Source organism: Meriones unguiculatus, chromosome 4, assembly GCF_030254825.1.
Source record: "Meriones unguiculatus strain TT.TT164.6M chromosome 4, Bangor_MerUng_6.1, whole genome shotgun sequence".
Taxonomy (NCBI): domain Eukaryota; kingdom Metazoa; phylum Chordata; class Mammalia; order Rodentia; family Muridae; genus Meriones; species Meriones unguiculatus.
Genome location: NC_083352.1, coordinates 5,611,984 through 5,632,182, shown reverse-complemented (window position 1 = coordinate 5,632,182; position 20,199 = coordinate 5,611,984). Strand labels below are relative to the sequence as shown.

The 20,199-nt window shown below is 45.4% G+C and overlaps 1 protein-coding gene across 2 annotated transcripts in view; it reads right to left on the bottom strand.

Moving 5' to 3' along the window:
* Positions 1 to 20,199, bottom strand: part of Myo16 (myosin XVI) — a 450,668-nt gene that overhangs the window by 109,594 nt on the left and 320,875 nt on the right. For both annotated transcript variants that reach the window (XM_060381367.1, XM_060381366.1), the window contains exons 25-27: positions 18,250 to 18,422; positions 15,247 to 15,327; positions 14,780 to 14,985 (exon numbers count right to left, since the gene is read on the bottom strand). In XM_060381367.1, coding sequence (XP_060237350.1) covers positions 14,780 to 14,985; positions 15,247 to 15,327; positions 18,250 to 18,422 — 460 coding nt within the window. The remainder of the gene's footprint in view (positions 1 to 14,779; positions 14,986 to 15,246; positions 15,328 to 18,249; positions 18,423 to 20,199) is intronic.

The window sequence follows — 20,199 nt, the reverse complement described above, 5'->3', positions numbered from 1 at the left end:
AAACTGAAAAATGTCCTTAACCTCTGAAAGCCTAGCCCAGATGCACATCCCTGGAAAGAAAACCCAACCAAAACATCTACACCACCGAGAAAATTAGCCACTAGTACTGATCCAGAAGAGACACAGATAAGGAAATTCCTAAGTTAGGAGACACTGCAAGGAATAGAAAGCTCATTTAAAACATGAAGTACTGACAAAAGTTCTGGCTTCAGATTATGGAAATGAAAACTCTAAAAACTGACAACAGAAAAAAAAAAGCACAGATTGCTTTAGTTGAGAAATGGTTAATCTACTTGAAGATAGTCATGGACACTAGGGAAAGAAGCCAGCACAACACAGGGGAAAAGACACTGAGCAGAACACTGGCTGCTCCAGACAGCTGCATGTGATTCATACCTGCAATTAGAAGTTCTAAGGAGAGTATAAAGGGAGGAAAGAAAAAGTAGTGGACAATTAGTACCATGATTGCTTTGAATCTGTAAGAGCCCCAAACTCAAAGATCTAAAAAGCCAAGCATGGGGAACCCAGAGAGAACGTCACTCAAAGGCATCACAAGCAAGTTACTCAACAAATAAAGAGAAAAAACATCTTCAAAGCACACGGAACTGAAAGGCACACTGTGTTCAGAGGAGCAGTTTCATGGAGCGCAGACAATTTTCTTCTCGGGAAAAGGCTAGAGTGAAGATTAACACCTTAAAAATGCTAGAGGAAAAATGTCAACCTTCAGCGGCCAACTTCATAAGATCAGCTATTAAAACTGAGGGTGAGACTGAACAGCCAGTGCCAGCTGTCCCGGGTGATGTTGGGTTCATTCAGGGCCACCTACCGCCACAAAACTACCGAGTTCTCGGGGGAGAATGGAAACAGGACATAGACATTGACAAATCCCTGGAACTTTGCCTTCCTTTTGCTGTGACAGTACCGCTCCAACAAACACTCTATACAAATGTGTAAACTGAACTAAAAGACAGAGTAAACAACATGATATAGGATCTGTACACCTGCAGCTTGAAGGTCGCTCATGAGTCCATTAGGAAAGAAGGCCACTGGGTGCCTTCCTAGCCCTCCTCTCCCACTGGTCTCACTAGGGGCAGCCTGCTCCAGATCTGTCCCGCCCCTTAGCCTGCAGAGTGGGATTGCCCACCCCTTTCTCAGAGTCCTACCTCGCCTACATGTGTGTGCAGTCATGTTGCATGTTGATAGGAAGAGGAAACATCAGTGCCCCTGGCCCCAGCCTGGATGGCCACCATTTCTTATGGAGAGAAGGTTCCTCTCCAGGACAGGACTCAGCATCTATAGGCCCTTACCTGAGGCCTTTCTGCGGGGTGTGTGACAGTTCCACCTCAGCACACAGCAGCTTTGGGTCCTGATCCTTGAGCTTGAAGTAGAGGCTTCCTGGGAACATTTTCCATTTACACTAGTGTCTACATCTGAGTCAGCACTGCTCAGATTGCTGGACAAAGGATACAGGGGCAGTGATGATCTGACCCTCAACTCTGTGCTAGTTCATCAAACAGGAAGAAATATGCACTAAAACATAGGTTTAAACAGAATAAAGGACTAACATTGCTAGCCAGACTCCCACTTTATGATGGAAGACACAGAGCTAAATAAACCTACAGGGAGAAGAAAGTCTGAGAGGTCACTGGCATGGCTTTGAACAGCTGTTTGACAGAAGCAGTAGAGACAATTCAAAGTCTGTTGTTTTTTTAATAAATGCTAGACACTCTAGCTAGATGACACTCTAGCTAGATGGCAAAGAAGTAAGAACAGGTCAGTTCTGAGGTGCTTGGAAGCTGATTGGCTGAAGCATAATTGTAGGCATAATGTCACGTGTACGTCACGTGTAAAGCGTCAAATGCTGATGTTTGTGTCCTCCATATCTGGCTGCAATCCTTGTTCTGAGAATCTCTGGTTTAAACTTTGCTCCCCATTTGTTCCCTGATATGTCATTAAAGAGGCTTGACAGCCAATCACCGAAAAGGCGAAAGAATAGGGCTGGACTTCCTGCCAGCCAGGAGAGGAGGAAAGAGAGAGGAAGTGGGAATTCAGCCAGGAAGAGAGGTCTGGGAAACATCAGGAGCAGGCACTTGAATAGAGAAAGCCATAAAAGAAAGTATCTCAGGGATTTATGCTGCGAGAAAGCCAGGTTAGCTTAAAGGGTTAAAATATGCCAATACTGCTCAGTTCTTGTGCTGTAAAGCATGTTAAATAAATATAATAGTCCAGTCTCAGTTATTTGGGTGCTAGCTGGGTTAAGAGAGAAACTTCAACACATTTATAAAACGACCACTAACACATAATGACTCTTTCCTCAGGCTCACAGGGACCTGAAGGTGAGCTGAGGGCTAGGCACCTCTGTTTTCACAGTGTGTCTGTCTCCTCTGCCAGTGCCCCTTTCTTACATCTGCATGTAAGCATGTTAACCACCCAGGGAGTGCCTGTGCAACCAGGTTTGTCCTCCATCAATGCCGAAGGCACAGAGATAGCTCAGTTTCCAGCCCTTATCATCATTTTAGATTCTAGGAAGAGCTAGACCTCCCTGGACAAAACAAACCCTCCCCACGGCAGCAAATCTGTGGAGGGCAAGGCTGCCTGGGAGAGCTGGAGTAATGGTCTCCTGAGAGCCAGCTTGTCCCTCAACCAGAAAGGACTTCCTCTGCTCTCCACACAGGACCGGACCTGAGACAATGACCAGCCACATCACACTTTAACCTGGTGTGGTCTCACTGTGCTTACACATCAGCCCTTAAAACCATCCATCTTCTGCTTTAACTAGACTTCTTGTCAGTAATGAACTTGAGAAAATGAACTTGAGGTCACTAGGTAGATTCAATTTGCTCCTCTTTCCGCTGGCCACCTGGAATAATGTTCTCTGTGGGTTGAGAGTTGTGGCCAATCCAGCTTGCTGAGTGTCTTCCCTAGAAGCTCCAGTCCCCACATTAAGAATAAAATAGTGGGTGTTATCACACAACTGCTGACAGGAAAAGGGTGATCAGGAGGTATCACACACACAAGAATACAGATAAAATCACACCCCCAGGAATGGTGGCTTACACCTCAACCCTGGCACTTGGGAAGAGGCAGGAGGATGATCAGAAGGTCCAAACCTTAGTCAAGAAGCTATTTGCAACAGATTGAGAGATAGAGATAGATAGATAGATAGATAGATAGATAGATAGATAGATAGATAGATAGATAGATAGATAGATAGAATATGAAGTTGGATAGGCAGGAAGATGAAGAAGGATCTGGGAGAAATTAGGGAAGGGAAAATGTCAAAATATAAAATGTATGAAATTCTCAAAAGATAAATAGAAATACACATACTCAAACACACACACTCACAAACACACACTCTCTCACTCTCTCTCTCTCACACACACAAGACACTCCCATAGACATGCCTACAGAAAAAGTGATGGAGGTAATTTCTTTTTCTCAGGTTTTTTGTGGCAAGTTAAAAAACAAACAAGCAAACAAACAAACAAAAAGCCAGACAACACAAAAACTAAACTCACACTACAGGCTACCGTAATGACCATAATGGAAAAAGCTTGAAATATGAGAATAAACTAAGTCCATACTGAGTGACCTTCCAAATAAATCTGCAGGCGTCACTAGCAAACTCTGACCGTCAAGGAGCGTTGGCAAATAGTGTTTTCTCCCACACTGAATCAGGGCACAGTGCTGGAAGAACTATCTGCCAGAGAAGGAACACAATCAGCAAGCACTGAAACAGTCACAGAACCCCGCTGGGTAATGAAGCCAGCTCTGTGTCAGGCAAGATGCTGGAGTAGAGGTTCAGCAAAGACACGCTGGTAGTGATTACACCCAGGGACAGATGTGAAATGGCCTTAGAGACCAGGAAAGGTCACGGGATGGATGGTAGTGCGGTCCCGGGAATAGAGGGTGGGGACAGATCCATCTGTGGCTGGCAAGAGCTGCCGCACAGGTGGAAGAGCACACTTGGTTATGTCTTTTCTGTTCTAACAAGAAAGAGCCAGAGCGGGAAGAGAAGTTCTCACATCCCTTTCCTAAGGATGCAATCCGACATGGGCCATGCAAGTTAAGCTTTGACAGCAAGCAGGCATCAGATACATGTAGAAGGCAGAGCCTGTGCTGGGAAGCCAGCACACAGAACAGGACACAGGAACTATGCCAGGGGAGGCCTTGGGCAGTGTCACAGCTCAGCGGGATGCCAACCTGACAGGATTTTAACCCTGTCATTGGGGGTGTCTGAGATTCCACCTTAGTGAGACAACGCTGTCCCAAGCACTGAGGGAGAAGTGAGCCTAATGCAGTGTGTCACCGCCACCTCCTGCCTGTCACCAGCTGCCTCGCGTTCCCCTGCCACAGTGGACTAATACCCCTATGAGAACCCGGTAGACCCTTGTGCATTTAGGATGTTACCAGTGTGTCCTCTTCACTGGGAGTCCTAGCCCAAGCATGATCAAGGCTGACGAGTGAGTCAATGCATAGCTCTCCGTCACTGTGTTCTGAGCTGTTTAATTCAAGGGTGGGAACATACTTACCAAGAGGGATGTTGGTCTTGATGGTGAGGTATGTTGGGTTTAGAAAAGAATCATTCTAGAAATGTGTATATCCCAAATACAAGGTCAATGAATTTATTTTTTCCTATGTGATATTTACCTTTTAAAAGATTCTTCCTGGTGATTCATTAAAGGTCGGACTTGAAATGAAATGCAGGTCATCATTAATGAAAACAACACAGCAAAAGTATAATTTTGCTTCCCTGTATTGTTAGATCATTATTGTATTATCTCTAATGAATAAATGCCGGTTTTATTTCCTAGTATTGCAGCGGCCTCATTGTTCCTCTAAACAAAGTTCCTTTAAAACAAGACAGATGACTTTCATCCATGTTTCCTTTGATATTCTGGCTGGTGAGTGGAACTTAAATATTTAGTGTCATGATGATCAAAGCTGAAAAAGGCCGCTCTGGTTCTCTCTCCATCAGCTCACCAATGTTAAGACTGATCGCATCACCCTGATTATTTTCTTACTGATTCTCTCACTCAATATATAAATTCTTCATTTTCAGGTCTCTCGTTAGTAACATTCATTGTCCTAAAAATATTATTGTTTTAGGTATGTTAAAAGTTGTTTTAAGTTATTCAGTGTTTGATTGCTGTAGATTCAGGTTCTACACAGGTCTAAATAATTTAGTCATCAGTGGGTAATCTCTGAAAAAAAAAGGCAGAAGTTTCCAAATATAATCACTTTATTCTGAAGCAATATATTTCTGTAAGACTATGGATTTCTTGGTAAGAAAACAAATTACTTTTTGTTCTAAAATTAAATATTCCTAAATGTGGATGGCATTCATTCATATAATATAAATATTCTCTAATGAGGCTGTCGTGGAAATAAGAGCTTTGGTTTAAGAAGTAGGGGCTCTCGGGAGTGCAGAGTGGTCTGTGTTTTGTGTGCTTTTTCTGTAAAGTGGGTCAGTTCTGCTTCGGATCTTTTCATAAGTTAAAAATAGTCTCACATAAATATGAGACAAAGACAGTGTCTCTTGTTATGTGATGGTTTCATTTTTAAAAATATCCCTGATGTACAAATTAATCTCCAAACTCACAGGGTAGCAGAGAATGCACTTAGTTCATTAAGCATTCAAAAGCTGAGGAAGAAACAGAAAACGCAGCCTCCTTTTCCCTATGGAATAAAAGTATGAATTTGCAAATGTCTGTTTAGTTACTATGTGACCAGAAATCTCAGAAAATGGTCCAGAGTATTTGCTTCAAAGTGGGAATATTGCTAAATAACCTGCAGACACACAGATGGGACCAGTCACACCCACAACATCTAATGAACGGTTCCGTGGGGAAAGAGTTAGGGTTAAAGTGAACATTGTAAACTGTCCGGCAATAATAAGCAGGCCATCATCAGCACAGCCACCGTGGGGTATCAACAAGTCTACGTTTCAAATACATCATACAGAGCTCAGCAAGAACACTGCACAGAAAGTCACATCAGCCGTTCCAGCGTAGTTCACGCAACAGGCGTTTGCTGTCAGCTGCCCCGTGACTGTCATCAAACAGCCTTTTCCTGACAGCAAACTGTCTGCTGGGAATGGCAGAAAGTGAAGATCTAGCAGAGAAATAAGAGGAGATTTACGCTTGGCCAAGATGCCTAGAGCCTGATGAGCTAAGTCTGAGCCAAAGCCAAGCAGAAAGGGGATTACAGGCCTGTGCAGACAGGGCTCTGGGCTTTCCCTGCAGAGGTGTAAGGGCACACGTGGCATTTCAGTTCCTTTGCAGTAGAGGTCCTCTGCACATTACAGGTGTATTCATCTACGGGTTTTCATTTTCACTGGGGTCTTAAAGACAGGAGACTTAGTCCAATAGAGGGAATGTCTGGGAGACTGCATTTTCTTGCCGGAATTGCTCTTTTCTTACTTTTTTAACATTTGCATTTATCCTGGGTGTAGAATCCTTGATGAACTATTTCAGATGATTCTGGACAAGGCTTAGGGTAGGCAATGGCTATATTTATAGCCTTGATATTGAGACAGGGCTGGAGAGATGGCTCAGAGGTTAAGAGCACTGGCTGATTGTCCAAAGGTCCTGAGTTCAATTCCCACATGGTGGCTCACAGCCATCTATAGTGAGATCTGGCACTACTCTTCTGGTGAGTGGGCACAGATGCAGGCAGAATGCTATGTAAATAATAAATAAATAAATCTTGAGAGAGAGAGAGAGAGAGAGAGAGAGAGATTGAGACAGCAATTTATTGTTGACCACTCAAGGACCAGAGGGAAGAGAGTCTCCATTGCTTATGCCAATGATGGGCAGAAGGGGTTTATGAGGTGGCTGCTCAGTGAGGCAGTGGATTGCTTATGGTGGATAAAGGGTCACTCCAGAGGATGATCTTATTTAGGGAAAAACACATGACGATTCTATTTATTTACTTGTGTATGTATTCTATGTGTACCGTGTGCATGTGTGGGTGCAGTTGCCTGAGCATGTATGTGTGGAGGTCAGAGGTCAATTTCAGGCATCTCCCTCTCTATCCACCTTATCTTTCCAAACACCATCTTTTGAGGACCCAAAGCTCATAGATTCTTCTGGACTGACTTTACAGTGAGCCCCTGGGGTCCTCCTGTCTTTTCCCTCTTCCCATAGAGCAGGGCTATGGATGCTTGGCCACTTCTAGCTTTTAATGTGGGGGCTACAGATCCAAACTCAGGTCCTGACCCTTTTACAGAAGATGCTTTACCTGCCGAACCATTCTCACAGCTCAGGAAAGTACTGTCAAAACAGCCTGCAGTCAGTGCTTTCCTCTGCTATCATCTGGCAGCTCTGGGGACTGAACCCACGGCCTAGGCTATGCTACACAAGTGCTCTACTTCTGAGCTTCAGCTCAGTACCAAGGCAATTAGTAATCACATATCCTATCACCTACCTAATGTCAACAATTACCCTAGAGGGCCCCTCCACGAGACACAGTGACCATCGCCACAAAGCTACAGCTTGCGGGGACTCCAAGTTACAAGGACTTTGTGACTCAGTAAACGCTTGTACAAGGTAAGAGTGAAAGAATAAGTAATGAAGAAATGAATGATGAACGAATGATGGGCAGAAGTTGGGGTCTGTGTCAGACTGTAAGAGTGAGCGCTGAAGGCCCTCTTAGCGGGCTCCGTGGCAAAGCATCTGTGAAGCATGCCGAACTTCCGGCTCCAGTCACAGCACCAAACCCAGCAAACAACAACACACCTCACCTGTCATTATCTGTCCACTTCATGAAGGACACTTTGCACAATTCTATCTGCAAAAGAGACAAGTCCGTACTGAGGGTTAGCTGCCCTCAGGCCAAGCCCACACACCCTGCCTGTGTCAGGATACTGAACACCCTGCCCCCTCTCCTGTTTGCCGGCCAGCCGCCCAGGCCACAGTGAGCAGACCACACAGCCGTGGCTGTCTTCGTGCTGGGGCCTCTCCTGACTGTTGAGGCAGCTGACGGAGGGCTGCTGACCCACCATCCACTGAGCAGAAAACAAGTTGTAAGTAAAGATACACTCGATTAGACGTACATTGGAAGGACTTCCCAGCCATTGCATAAGCTTCTGCCAGTTTATATTTCATTGACAAAATAAAGGCCTTCCTTATCCTGATTACACTACATCTCACAGAAGCCCAACAGATTTGGCACAATGAATACAGTCAGATTTGGCAAAATTGCCTTGTAAGAAAATGTGTCATTTGCCAATCAAAACTTTCAGGTTTAATATCCCCTGACCTTATAAATCTTGTTTCTATTAAAGATGTGCTGAAATGGGCTGGCATCTCCAGCCTGCCACAAGGACACTTTGAGAAACTTTGAGCACAGACGGCAACCCGGTGACTGCCTGTCTCATTGGATGGTTGCCGCCCTTGACTTTGAATCCCATCAACTTATGTGTGTTTTCTTTCCATCCTGTCCCCTGCACTGTTCACTGTCACGGCTCTGTCCATTCACAGCGCAGCCTTTGATCATCCCGTGTGGCTTGGGCAAGCTAAATGATTCGTGCTATTTCCAGGCAGGATTTCTCCCAGTGTCGATCTGAAAATGCCGCTCTGGGTACTCCCCAGGCCAAGCATAACACAGTCATCGGAGGGCTGGTCAAATCCTCTGTCCTTTGCAAATACAGTCACCTCATTAAGTATAAGCCTCTCTCCTCTGTGATCGGGCCCTGCACTCCCTGCCAAACATAAACAAACGCTTGTAGAGCCATGCCACCACCCCCCTGGGCACGTACCACACAAGATTCCTGATCCCAGAGGAGGACAGAAACTGAGAGGAAGAAAGAGAAGAGGGGACAGGAAAATCGGGGAGAGAGGGGGATCCGTGAGTCCAGGGCACCGTGAAGGCCCAGCCCACTGTGAAACAACCTGGGTCATAGCATCAGCAGCAGCGAGCTACTAAAGGATAGCTGGGGCCAGACAAGATACGTCCAAAGTCTCTCTTTCTCTCTCTCTTTGTGTGTGTGTCTATATGCATGAGTTCTTATGTTCTTTTGGGTATATGTGAGTGTGTGAGTGTGTAGGTCAGAGGCCATCCTTGGATGTCATTCCCCAGGAAACATTTGAGACAGTGTCTCCCTGAACCTGTGTTCTCTGGTAGGTTAGCCATGTTGGCTGTCTCTCCCTCCTCAGAGCCAGGGTTATAACAATGACCTACCATTCCCGGCCTTTTTACATGGGTGCTGGCGTTGAAATTAGGTGCTCACACTTGCATGGCTTTTTTTTTTTTTTTTTTGAAAGGTGACATGGCCTTTGATGAGTCCTTCCTTCTATTCCATAAACGTGTGGCAGTAAGATGCTTTCCGACACACGGAGTTAATGGTACAAACTAGAGAATGATAAGAATCGCGTCAGTTCACACTTGAGGCCTGTCTGCACATGGCGTTCCTTTGCTTTCGTGTACCCTTGCCTCCCCTTCAAAGGATACAGCACCTTGACACCAGTGTCACCACTTCTGCTGCTTCTATTCTACTAGAAAGATCTGCATTGGCTGCAGCCGCTGTGCCTCACAGAACCAAAGGAGAGCTCACTGTGCTCAACTGAGAAGGATCAAAGCTTCCTTCCAGCCCCTCGGGAGCTTTTTATCAAGGCAGGAGATATGGGCTGCTTCACTGGAGCGACGCCCACAGTGGGGTAGCAAGGAACCAGAAGAAACAATGTGGGCCTGAAGAAATGCTCTTACATCTGGACCATGCAGGCTTGCCCCAGCTCTCCTGCTGTCTGGCCACATCTGTGGGAGAGAACCCACTCATCCCAGCTGACTGAAGAATACATTTTTTTTATGCCACTAAGTTTTGGGATGGACTAACAAGGCAAAATGGCTGAGATGGGACTGCATATGCTTCTGTGTGTGTTATGTAGCCTTCTGTGGGTAGGGCCTTGTTTCGTCCTGTGGGTACTGCCTCAGTGGGATCTGAGGGAACGCTGGGCTCCCCTTTTCTTCTGGCTCATCAAGGGAGTCTTGTGAATCTATGATAGTCCTGAAACCTGGATTCTGTCACAAAGCAAAGACCAGATTCACAGCTGGTATGAGCTAAGCCCTGCTGCTGCACAAAAGCTTTGTTGCTATAAGGCCCAGAGTTTGGATTGGTGGTGGTGGGCTGCCCACTAGGTTGGTGAGAAGTGACCTCTACAACGCCGTGCTAAAAGGTCTCACAAACTGAAGTAACAGAGAAAGTTCTTAGCATAGAGACTCCGATCTGTCACCCTTGCTACAAAAGGCACATGCAGGCCCTCTTAGGCTGTAAAGTAGTGACAAGCCAGAGTCTGCATGAAGAGCCTGAAGGTGAAGGTAAGTATTTCAGATGACACGTCAGAGATTATGCTTTCTCAGAACGGCCTGTAGGGAAGTCTTCGGGCATCTTCTTGATTAATGGTTGGCGTGGAAGTATCTAGGGTCCTGACATCCCTAGGCAAATGGTCCTGACTGGGCTGTATGAAAAAGCAAGCTGAGAAAGCCATGGAGAGCAAGCCAGTAAGCAGCACCCTCCATGGCCTCTGTGTCCTGCCTCCAGGTTCCTGCTCTCTGTGAGTTCCTGTCCTCTGTGAGTTCCTGTCCTCTGTGAGTTCCTGTCCTCTGTGCGCTCCTGCCCTCTGTACGCTCCTGCTCTGGTTCCCCTTCATGTTGAACTATCAGCTATGAGATAAAAATCACCCCTTTCCCCCTCAGGTTGCTGTTGATGGTGGCACTCTGTTACAGCAACAGAAAGCAAACCAGGACATTTGTCTCCCACCCAGTACACCAGTGCATACTTGTCTGCATTTGCCAACCTACCACCATACTGGAATTCAGAAATAACAAAGGTTATGCAGGTAAGTAGCTGTTTACCCCTGAACTGCAACACTGGACAGCTTTCTTCTTCCTTTCATCTGAGACTTTCGGGGTGAGCACAGCTTTCATGCATGGTGAGCTGTTTGCTTTGATGGATTTTTGTCAGTTCTGATAATGGTGCTTCCTTGTGTGGGTCATTTCAGAATGCAGGTGAGCTTCGGGGTGTGCAGGGAGTGTTAAATAAAGTCAGCTCATTGACAGCAGTGTTTTGATCGCATTTTAGTCAAGCTCCACAGAGATTGGGAATCTCTCTGTAGATCAATGCTTTTATCACATTCAGAGTGATGGAGACACGTTTCTGTAGTAATAAGTTAATAATTTCATTTCTGCTTAGCCACTGAAAATAAAGACAAGAGGAAATCACATCCCATTCAGATAAGAAAATGTTAAAAGGAATACAGAGATTAACTCACAAACAGCGTTTTCTACAACCAAACTCTTTATCTAATATAAATTCAAAAGCATGGTCTTTTGTTATTCAAAATTCTTACTCTAAATTGAGATTCGGTTAATTACCTCGGCAAGGTTTTATCTGAAGGCAGGTGTGTGTGTGTGTGTGTGTGTGTGTGTGTGTGTGTGTGTCTGTGAATGCTAGGAACTGAACCAGGGGCCTCACACATGATAGGCAAACATCAAGTCATATGTCCGAATCCTGAAGATACTCACTTAGTGCCTACAAGACCCGTCAATAGAGATGGTCCCCGATGAGAAGCCGTTCTCTTTTTTTTTTCATTGATTAATGTATTTAATCACTTTTCAGCCCAATGGTAGCCCTCTCCCATCTCCTTTCCATCCCACCCTCCCATCCCCTCTCCCCACCTTCCCATGCACTTCTCTTCAGAGAGGGGAAGCCCTCCCCCCATAGAAACCAATCCACCCTGAGAAGCCATTATCTTAAGAGAAGTATATGTGAAAACCTGTGCTTAATTTTGCATAATCTATTTTTATTGAGGCAGGCTCTGACAGAGAGCTATACAAATACAAATGGTAGAATAAGATAAACTCCCCGTCACCATGACGTGTAGCACCTCACACAAGGAGTCGTGACCTTTGCCTGCCCTATTCTGTAGGGACACAGCAATTCAGACCTCTGCTTGTTGTGATAGCATTAGGAAAAACCGTGAAGTTGCCTGGAGAATCTCCCAGGGTTCCCTTAGTCCCAGCTTGAGTGATACCACGTTCCTAAGACAGCCTCACTAAACAAAGATGCCAATGTGGGAAGCGTGCTGCTCCTGTCGGTGGACAAGTCCTTCCTCTTGGCCACAGAACATCTCCAACTTGGAGGACGGCTCTTTGAGAAGCTTGGCAAACTGATAGCTTTTGGTTTAGCTGGATTTGGGTTAGCTGGAGACTTTACATTGTCTGCATTATCAATTTTTAAAGGAATTGGCATTTCAAGGGAGATGTCAAAACAAAACAACAGTTGCCCCCGAGAGATGACATCAGAGTTTTCAAAGAGCCGCCCACCCTTCACCAATCTCAATATTTCTGGCCAGCTGTTGGGGACACTCATTCTTAGTGTTGACCTCAGGCATTCACAGAATGTGGGGAGCCTTAAGCTCCGATGTGGTCTGCTAGGGATTATGGCACATGTAGTCTAAGATACTCTTTGGGCTGGAAATACTTAGTCCTACTGACCAAGCCCATGGCCTTCAGTGGTGACCAGACACTGGAATATGATTTCCCTCCTCCATAGGCAGGACTGCCAGTCAGCCTTTGGCATCGAATAGTGGCAGAGGTAAAACCCAAAGCCGGGAATTCCACCCCATGCTTGGTCCCATCCTGAAGGTTTAGGGTGTATTTGGGGGAGTCTCTTAGTTTCAAACTTACATATGGATGCTCTGGTTTTTCTTCAGATAGTGTAACCTTTTAAAAAACTTACTTGTAGGCAGGTTTACAACTCATTCACCCAAAGACCACTTGAACTTAGTGGTACAGGAGAGCTCACCTAACAAGCCAATTAAGATGAAAAAACAAGATCATAGACCCCTTTTAAAGCTATATGTCTCTGAAGATTGATATGATTTGATTTCTACTTAGGCAGACACTGATGAGGTATATGCTAACAAACAATTATCAATAGTAGGCCCCACCACTCCTATCCAAGCCTCGTAAAGTTCACTCTTATATCCAGGCTTAGTTTACTCCTATCTAACCCCCAACTTTGTAATTGTCCCATATAAATTATGAGATAGTATGTCTATAAAATAGCTATAAGCATTAATACTATCTTTACCAAGATTAATACTAACTTCACCTGAAAGCCAGATCTGCGTGGCCTCCTTCCTGTCTTCTGTGACATATGGTTCATATTCTATTACAAGCCCCATCTATTGCTTAGCTGTGCATGTACGGCTCTGTTGGTGGACAAGGCTGTGAGCATTTCCAGGATGTAGAGTCACAACAATGCTCTAGACTAGAGCTCCAAACCAGAAGAGTGAATATTAGCATGCATTTGCAAGCTAAATTAATGGGCATCAACTACTTTCCTGAAAGCAGATTCATTTAGAGTTTTGATTCATTCATTTTCTTAAAATCAGCCTAAGGTTTACGGATAGATGGGCTGGGGAGGATGGCTTCGTGACTCAGTGTTTGCCTTTTACATCAGGTACTCTTCTGCTGGAGTAAAACACCATGAAGACAGCTTAAGGAGAGTTTATTTGGCTTGTGCTGCTGAGGGTTAGATATCCATGATGACAGGGACAGAAGGCAGAGAGGGTGAATGGAAATTGGGGTGAGGTTACAAACTATCAAAGCCCACCCCTAGGGACGCACTTCCTCCCCAGGGACAAGGCCCTACCCCTATAGGTTCCATATCTTCCCCAAACAGCACCACCAACTAGAGACAAACTGTCCAAATATAAGAGCCTATGGTGGACATCTTGTTCAAAGTACCACATGTCACAAACATGAGAACTTGAGTTCATGTCACCAGCGTCCATGAGGAAAATCCAGACAAAGCAGAAGGAGCTTGTAATCCTAAAGCTAGGGAGGCAGACACAGAGCTATACTGAAGTACGCTGGTCAGACAGCCAGTCTTTCCAAACTGGTGTGTCCCATGGTCACCGTGAGGCCCTGTCTCACAAAATAAGGAGAGTGATGGAAGGAAGACACTTGATGTCAACCTGCAGCTCACACTCACACACACCGGAACATGTTAAACAGACACACGCTCCCCCAACACACACACACACACACATCACAGAGCACTTGTGAGTAGATATTGGTCCAAAGCCTGGCTCGGCTTTGGGGCTGCTGTGAATACACCTGGCAAACTTTTGTGGCAAAGGTGTGTGCAACTGGGCTCATCTCTGAAAACACAAGGCCGTGTACCCCAGCCTTCTCCTTGTCAGCGCACTGTTTGGGCACATAGTGCTTTTGAGCTGAAATTGCCCAGTACTGGGATCAACGAACGTTCCTATAGGGCCACGTAAAAAATATGCCTTACCTATATTTTGCACTGTTTACCATCTCTGTGACCACTGTAGTGAGAAAAAAATGGCTACAAACAACATTCAATGATGCTCCTGCTACATTCCAGGGAACAGCCATTTCCACAAAGAAGGAGGAAAGGTCCTGTTCAGTAAAGCTCATCTAGACTGTATTTTCTTCATACAAGATAAAGGAAAAAAACCACATTCATACCAATCATATGAATTTTATGCAAATACCGTGTGTCACAATTTTGTAAACCTCTCCGGCCATGGACAGCCGCACAAAGTCCTGTCCTCAGCAAGTCTGGTCACTTTTCATATCAGCTTTGCTGACACCCTTCATTCCCCCCCCCCGATTCTCTTGCTTTTGAATGACAGCAGAAGCACTGGACATTTTACTCCAAAAAAAGACACTGAAAGGTGTCTGCCGAAATGGCGCCAGTGTGGCTTCTCCACAGAGGGCAGAACGACGGTTGTGGACTGACCTGCACAGGAAGTCCTCGAGGGAAGGGCGCACTGGGTACCCACAGCGGAACAGCCTCACCAGCCCCAGGACCCCGAGGTACTGCAGCTGGGCGCACACATAGAAGTGGTCGAACACGCCAGGCAGCTGGGACGTGTTGGGCTTGATGCAGAGGATGAAGTGGGGGCTGCCTCTCTGCAGCTTCGCCTTGATGTCCGCCAGAGACTTCTGCGGAGAGAGAAGGATGTAGTCCCTGAGCGACGGTGGGCGGAGGGACAGAGCAGGACAGGCATCGGTGTCTAAACGCGATCCATGGCATGTGTTCGTGTGTGATGCATTGGCTCAGCACTCACATGTATGTGCGTATGTATGTATGTGTGTGGCCTTTCTTCTGAAGGTACTCAAGGTGTGAGGAATAGAAAAGAAACTGTAACATCCACACATTACACTGAAACAAACAGGGAGCTTTTGGATCTGAAGGCCACTGACCGTGAGTTGTGACGAGGTGGTGATGGGGTCCCCGCGTTCCAGTCTTTGCAGGAAAGTGGAAGTTCCCCTCTTTTTTAATAACTGTAAGGGGGGACAAGGAGGACATATTTATCTTACTTGCTTTTGGTTTAGAAGGAAAAAAGAAAAATGAAGCTTTCCGCTCATATTAATGCACCTACAGACAAATACTTATGTCAGGAGGTCATGAAAGTCAGTGCACAGGACATTCGAGGTGTTACTCCAGTTTTGGGAAGTGGGCAGCTGCTGGGGAGGCAACCGTCTCCGCTGCTAACCGTTCACACTCAGGGCTCTTACTTACGTCACAGGCACTACCTGCTCATCCCATTTTAATTTCACGCTAAACACAGATTAGAGGAGCAGGCTTGCCCTGGTTACGAACCAGCTGTCCACCTTACTCAGGAATGTAGCTTAGCCTGGGGCAGAAAGATGCTGCCTTGTTATAATTTTGTTCTTTGAGTTGTTACTTAAGAGCAACTTAAGAGTTGCTCTCTTAAGACAGTTATCATAGCATAAATGTGTGAGTTTGATGCCTTCTTTCCCCTCCCCCCTTTCTTTTTTTTAACTGCTAAAAGGGGTGGGTTAGTTAGTAAGGTGCTTATGCTTGAAAACTGACAGAATACAGCGTTCTTCAATAAAGAGTACATCCAGCTCTTAAAAGAAAACTATCGTATGCAGCAAAGATTAAGTGATAATGAAAACATTTTAAAGTTTTAAAGTGAAAATGGTGCCAGAGTGAAGAAGGAAAGGGTGGGAGGTAATTAATTAAGTCCCAGCAGGGGCTGAAAGATGATACCTTCCTTTCCACAGAATTATAAGGCATCCACTAACACCTCCACTGCTCTAAAAGAATCTCTCTTAACAGCATGGAAGAAAAAACTCCGAGGAAACACAATTATGTGTTTGGTAGATCTGTGAGGACAGTAGCTAATGACAGATGATCGTCTGTCTGGGACCACGAGGACGGCAGCTCATTTCCTTCCATTAAGATGGACTATGCGGAGCAGTGACTCACTGTGGCTGACAAGTGAATGCAAAATGAAATGCTTGGCTAGCATCAGCCCGTTCCTACAAATTCAACATCCAAAGTCATCTCCAGTTAGGGAATGGGCAAAATTCCATGTTTCTGGCTCAGGGCAAGATGTATAAGAACTGGCCTAGGTTGAAGGCAAAGGTGAGGGCAGTGGCGAGCAAAGCATTTGAGGAATCGTGGCAAAAATGAATCTCCACCCCTGGATGTGGGGCACAAGGTTTTCTAAGTGAGCAGCTTGCTCCTGTGAATTATATCCCTTCTCCAGTCCTCCCAGGAAGAGCCTAAGGGTGTCCAGGTCTCAAAAGCTTAACAATTGAGGTGAAAATTCACAGTTTAGAGCTGCAGAATAATGTCCTGGACAAAAGGACCTTTGGGATCAAGCTTTTCCCACAGGGACCCCTGTCTTTCTAATGTGGAGATGGTCTTTCTAAGTTCTGGGAGGGGAACCTGCCAGGCCTAACTCTGCAGCATGCCTATGCGTCACTGATCTTCGTATCTGCTGACTAAGGGCATGTGCACACACAGGCAAGCATGAACACACACACACAAGCATGTATACATATAGATTTAAACAGGCATGCTTCCACACACGTGCATACACAACCACACTAATGGGCAAATATGTAGACACATACAAACACAAATACATATCTACACAGACAGGCACACACATGTACATGCATACAGGTACAGCACAAACACAATGGACATACATATGCACAGTATACAAGAGCATACTGATGCATGCACACATATACATATTCATATGCGCATACAGAGACACGTGCACATACATATACACATATGTACCCAATTACATACATACTGATATGTCTACAATGCATCTACACATAGCCACAGACACATACATGTAGAGGTATACGCAGATGAACAAACACATACATACACATACATACACACACATACACACTCATCTGTCATTTTTCAAAAGGGGCAGCATCTTAAACCCTGCTTTCCTTTGAACTGGAGAGCTGATATTTGTTTCAACCTGCCCCAGTAACTGCATTTTCAAAGTCAGCTGTTCTTGGCCCCTTCTGAACCGTGCTTCTCCTGTTCTGTCTTTTGGTAGACATAAGCAAGGGGCTTGTAAAGCAGTCTGCTCTTCTGCTCTCAAGAAACAAAGCAGTGGCAGACATTCCCTCAGCACATGAGATAACTCGGCACAGGGATTTATCTCTCTCTTTTAGAGACAGAGCCTTCCATGGAAGTTCAGCATATGTGGGAGAAACACCAACAATTAGTGTAATACAGCAAGCTTAAAGTCTACAGGTACGTGGTGGAGACACTCTGGTCCCCAGAAAATAAAAGAAATGATAATTTTTCATTTCCAGACCCAAACCTTGGAAGCAATCAGGTCAATGGGATAGAACAGAAAGTTCACGTCTTCTAAGCCAATCGCCCTGAAGTGCCGGGAAAGGGTCTCAACGAAGTGAATGTCTTTATCCGTTGGCCTGTGCGTTTGTCTGAGGAGGATTGTCTTCCTCAGTGGGGGAGAGGCCAGCCCACCGAATGGTCCCATTTGTTGGACCCTGGACTGTGCTGTATGAGAAACCTAGCTAACACGAGCCAGTGATCCAGCCAGACAGTGAGTCAGCAACAGCATTCCTTTTTGTCTTTCCTTCAGATTCCTGCCCTGACTTCCCTCAGTGACTGGCTGAAAAGTGTGAGGTGAAATAAGCCCCTTCCTCCCCTGACTTTTGGTCACAGTGTTTATCATGGCAACAGAAAGGCAACCAGACCAGCATCTTTCTTTAGTTCCTTCTGTCAGGGTATGAATATCTCCGATTGAATTAAAATTCAGCATCTTTCCTTCAGTTCCTTCTGTTAGAAGGTGAATGTCTTAGCACTGCACTCAAACTGTGCCGTTTAGGAGGGAAGAGACAGCACTCAGTGAACTCAAATGCAGCAGAAGTAAGACACAAAGCTCCTACCTTGCTAAGTTCTAGATAGCTCTTATTTACTCCAGCCACTGAAGACGCAGTTCTCTTACTGAGGAGGGTGGATTTGTGTCCTCGGAATTTACATGATGGGGAGGAAGAGATGAGAGATCCCGTTTGTGACAGTTTTGACTGGAACAAGTGACTGATCACAACGTTTTCGCTGGCTAGGAGATAAATAGATGAACACTGTAAGTGGCATTCAAGTCACTGCCAGACGCTGGGCTCACATTCCGTGGGAGCACCCTCCCCCATTCGGTGTGGCTAATGCTGCTGGTACAGTGGAGAGTGGAGTCTACTTTTCCCATGGCTTCACATCTCCACGGGCACTTGTTTCTCCTGAAAGATGGAAACTCTCATTGCCCTTGGCTTGAGTCTCCATCACAGCTTTGCAGCCTTAGCTCGTGGTTCATGGCTCTCTAAAGCGTATGCTTCCTCCTGTTTTGACTGTCAGTACCAAATCCTACCAGCTCAGACCTGACAGGCTTTTGTGCACATACACAGGCATAAAAACATGATTTTGGCAGCAGTTCCCCATTGCAAGAAAATACCCCATCCAGAAGACTTTTCCCCAATGCTGACCTTGTGCTAAAAAGTATTTAAACACATCTGGTGAATTTGGTTACATCTGTCATGAAATAAAGTAGGAAAAAAAGTCCTCTCGCTCTGGCCCAGTTCATCTGCAGAGATGAGGGTGTCTGATATCATTCAGGGTACTCAGGTCCTCAGTTAAGAGACCTTGCCCAGCTACTCAATGTAGGGCCGGAGCTCCAACAGGTGGGCTTTTGATTATGAATCTTTCAGTAGCATAGAAACAAGAATGTGTGTGTCAGCTAAGAATCTGGGAGGAACCTTCCGCTACGGGTGTGTATACATAGATACATTCTGAGTACAAGTGGCTTTTAAACACAGAATAAAATGATAATAACCACATCCCAAAGATTACTGCAAAATTAAAACTTGAAATAATTTGTAAAACTACTTAGGATCCTTCTCAGGGCCTCAGACATTTCACAATGTTCTTTTCCACACAAAAAAGAGTAAACCACACCCAGCTCATACTTGGTATATATATATATAGTCTGCACATGTGTGAGGAAGACAGCAGTATCTGAGACGAGAGGTGACCGTGGAAGAAAAAGCCAAGAGGTAACTCTGGAACTTTGGGTTAAAACTGCAGGTTTGGGGATAAATTTGTTACTTTTTGTACATACTACCCAGACAAAGGTCTTGCCATTCCTTAGTGCCAGGTCTTTAGACAGAACAATTTTTCCTAAACAAATTGCTGGTTCAGTACTGGCAACAAAGAGGATGGTGCCCGCAGAGAACCAGTGAACCCATCCAAAAGAGGTAGCTGTTGGCAGGGGGATATGATGGCCACGTCTCACCCTATTAACAAAGGAACTAATTAACAAGAGGGCAAGAGGGCTCTTAGAGCAGAACGCCAGTGCTGATGGGGAAATGTGGTCACAGCCCTCAGAGAAAGAACTTACTAACCCAAAAATGAAGGCTCCATGAAAAATCACTGGGTAGAATTTTGATGGGACAGAATGTTTTCATAGTCTCACAGTACTTTCTCGGAAATTATCACCCAGCAACAGAGGAAAGTTAACCAGGAGAACCGAATGGCGCCTTATTCCAGTGGAGATGTGAGCACCACAGACAATGGCCTTCTGGAACACAGTGCACTGAGTGTCCCTCATCTCTGGGATTCCAGCTCCCGACAGGAGGAAACACCACCTCACTCTGAACTCTTGCTCGAATCCAGCATCTCTTCAGTTTTAAACGCTATCAAGGAGGACACTGAGCAGTTGGAGCATTGCCTAAGAGTAGATGTGACTAAGCGGAAATGGTCCCGAATGGGCAGAAAACCAAGTAGAAAAGACGCTGGCAGTAGAATGACAAAGGTGCCTATGAGTTCTGCTCACTGTGGGAGTAGCACCA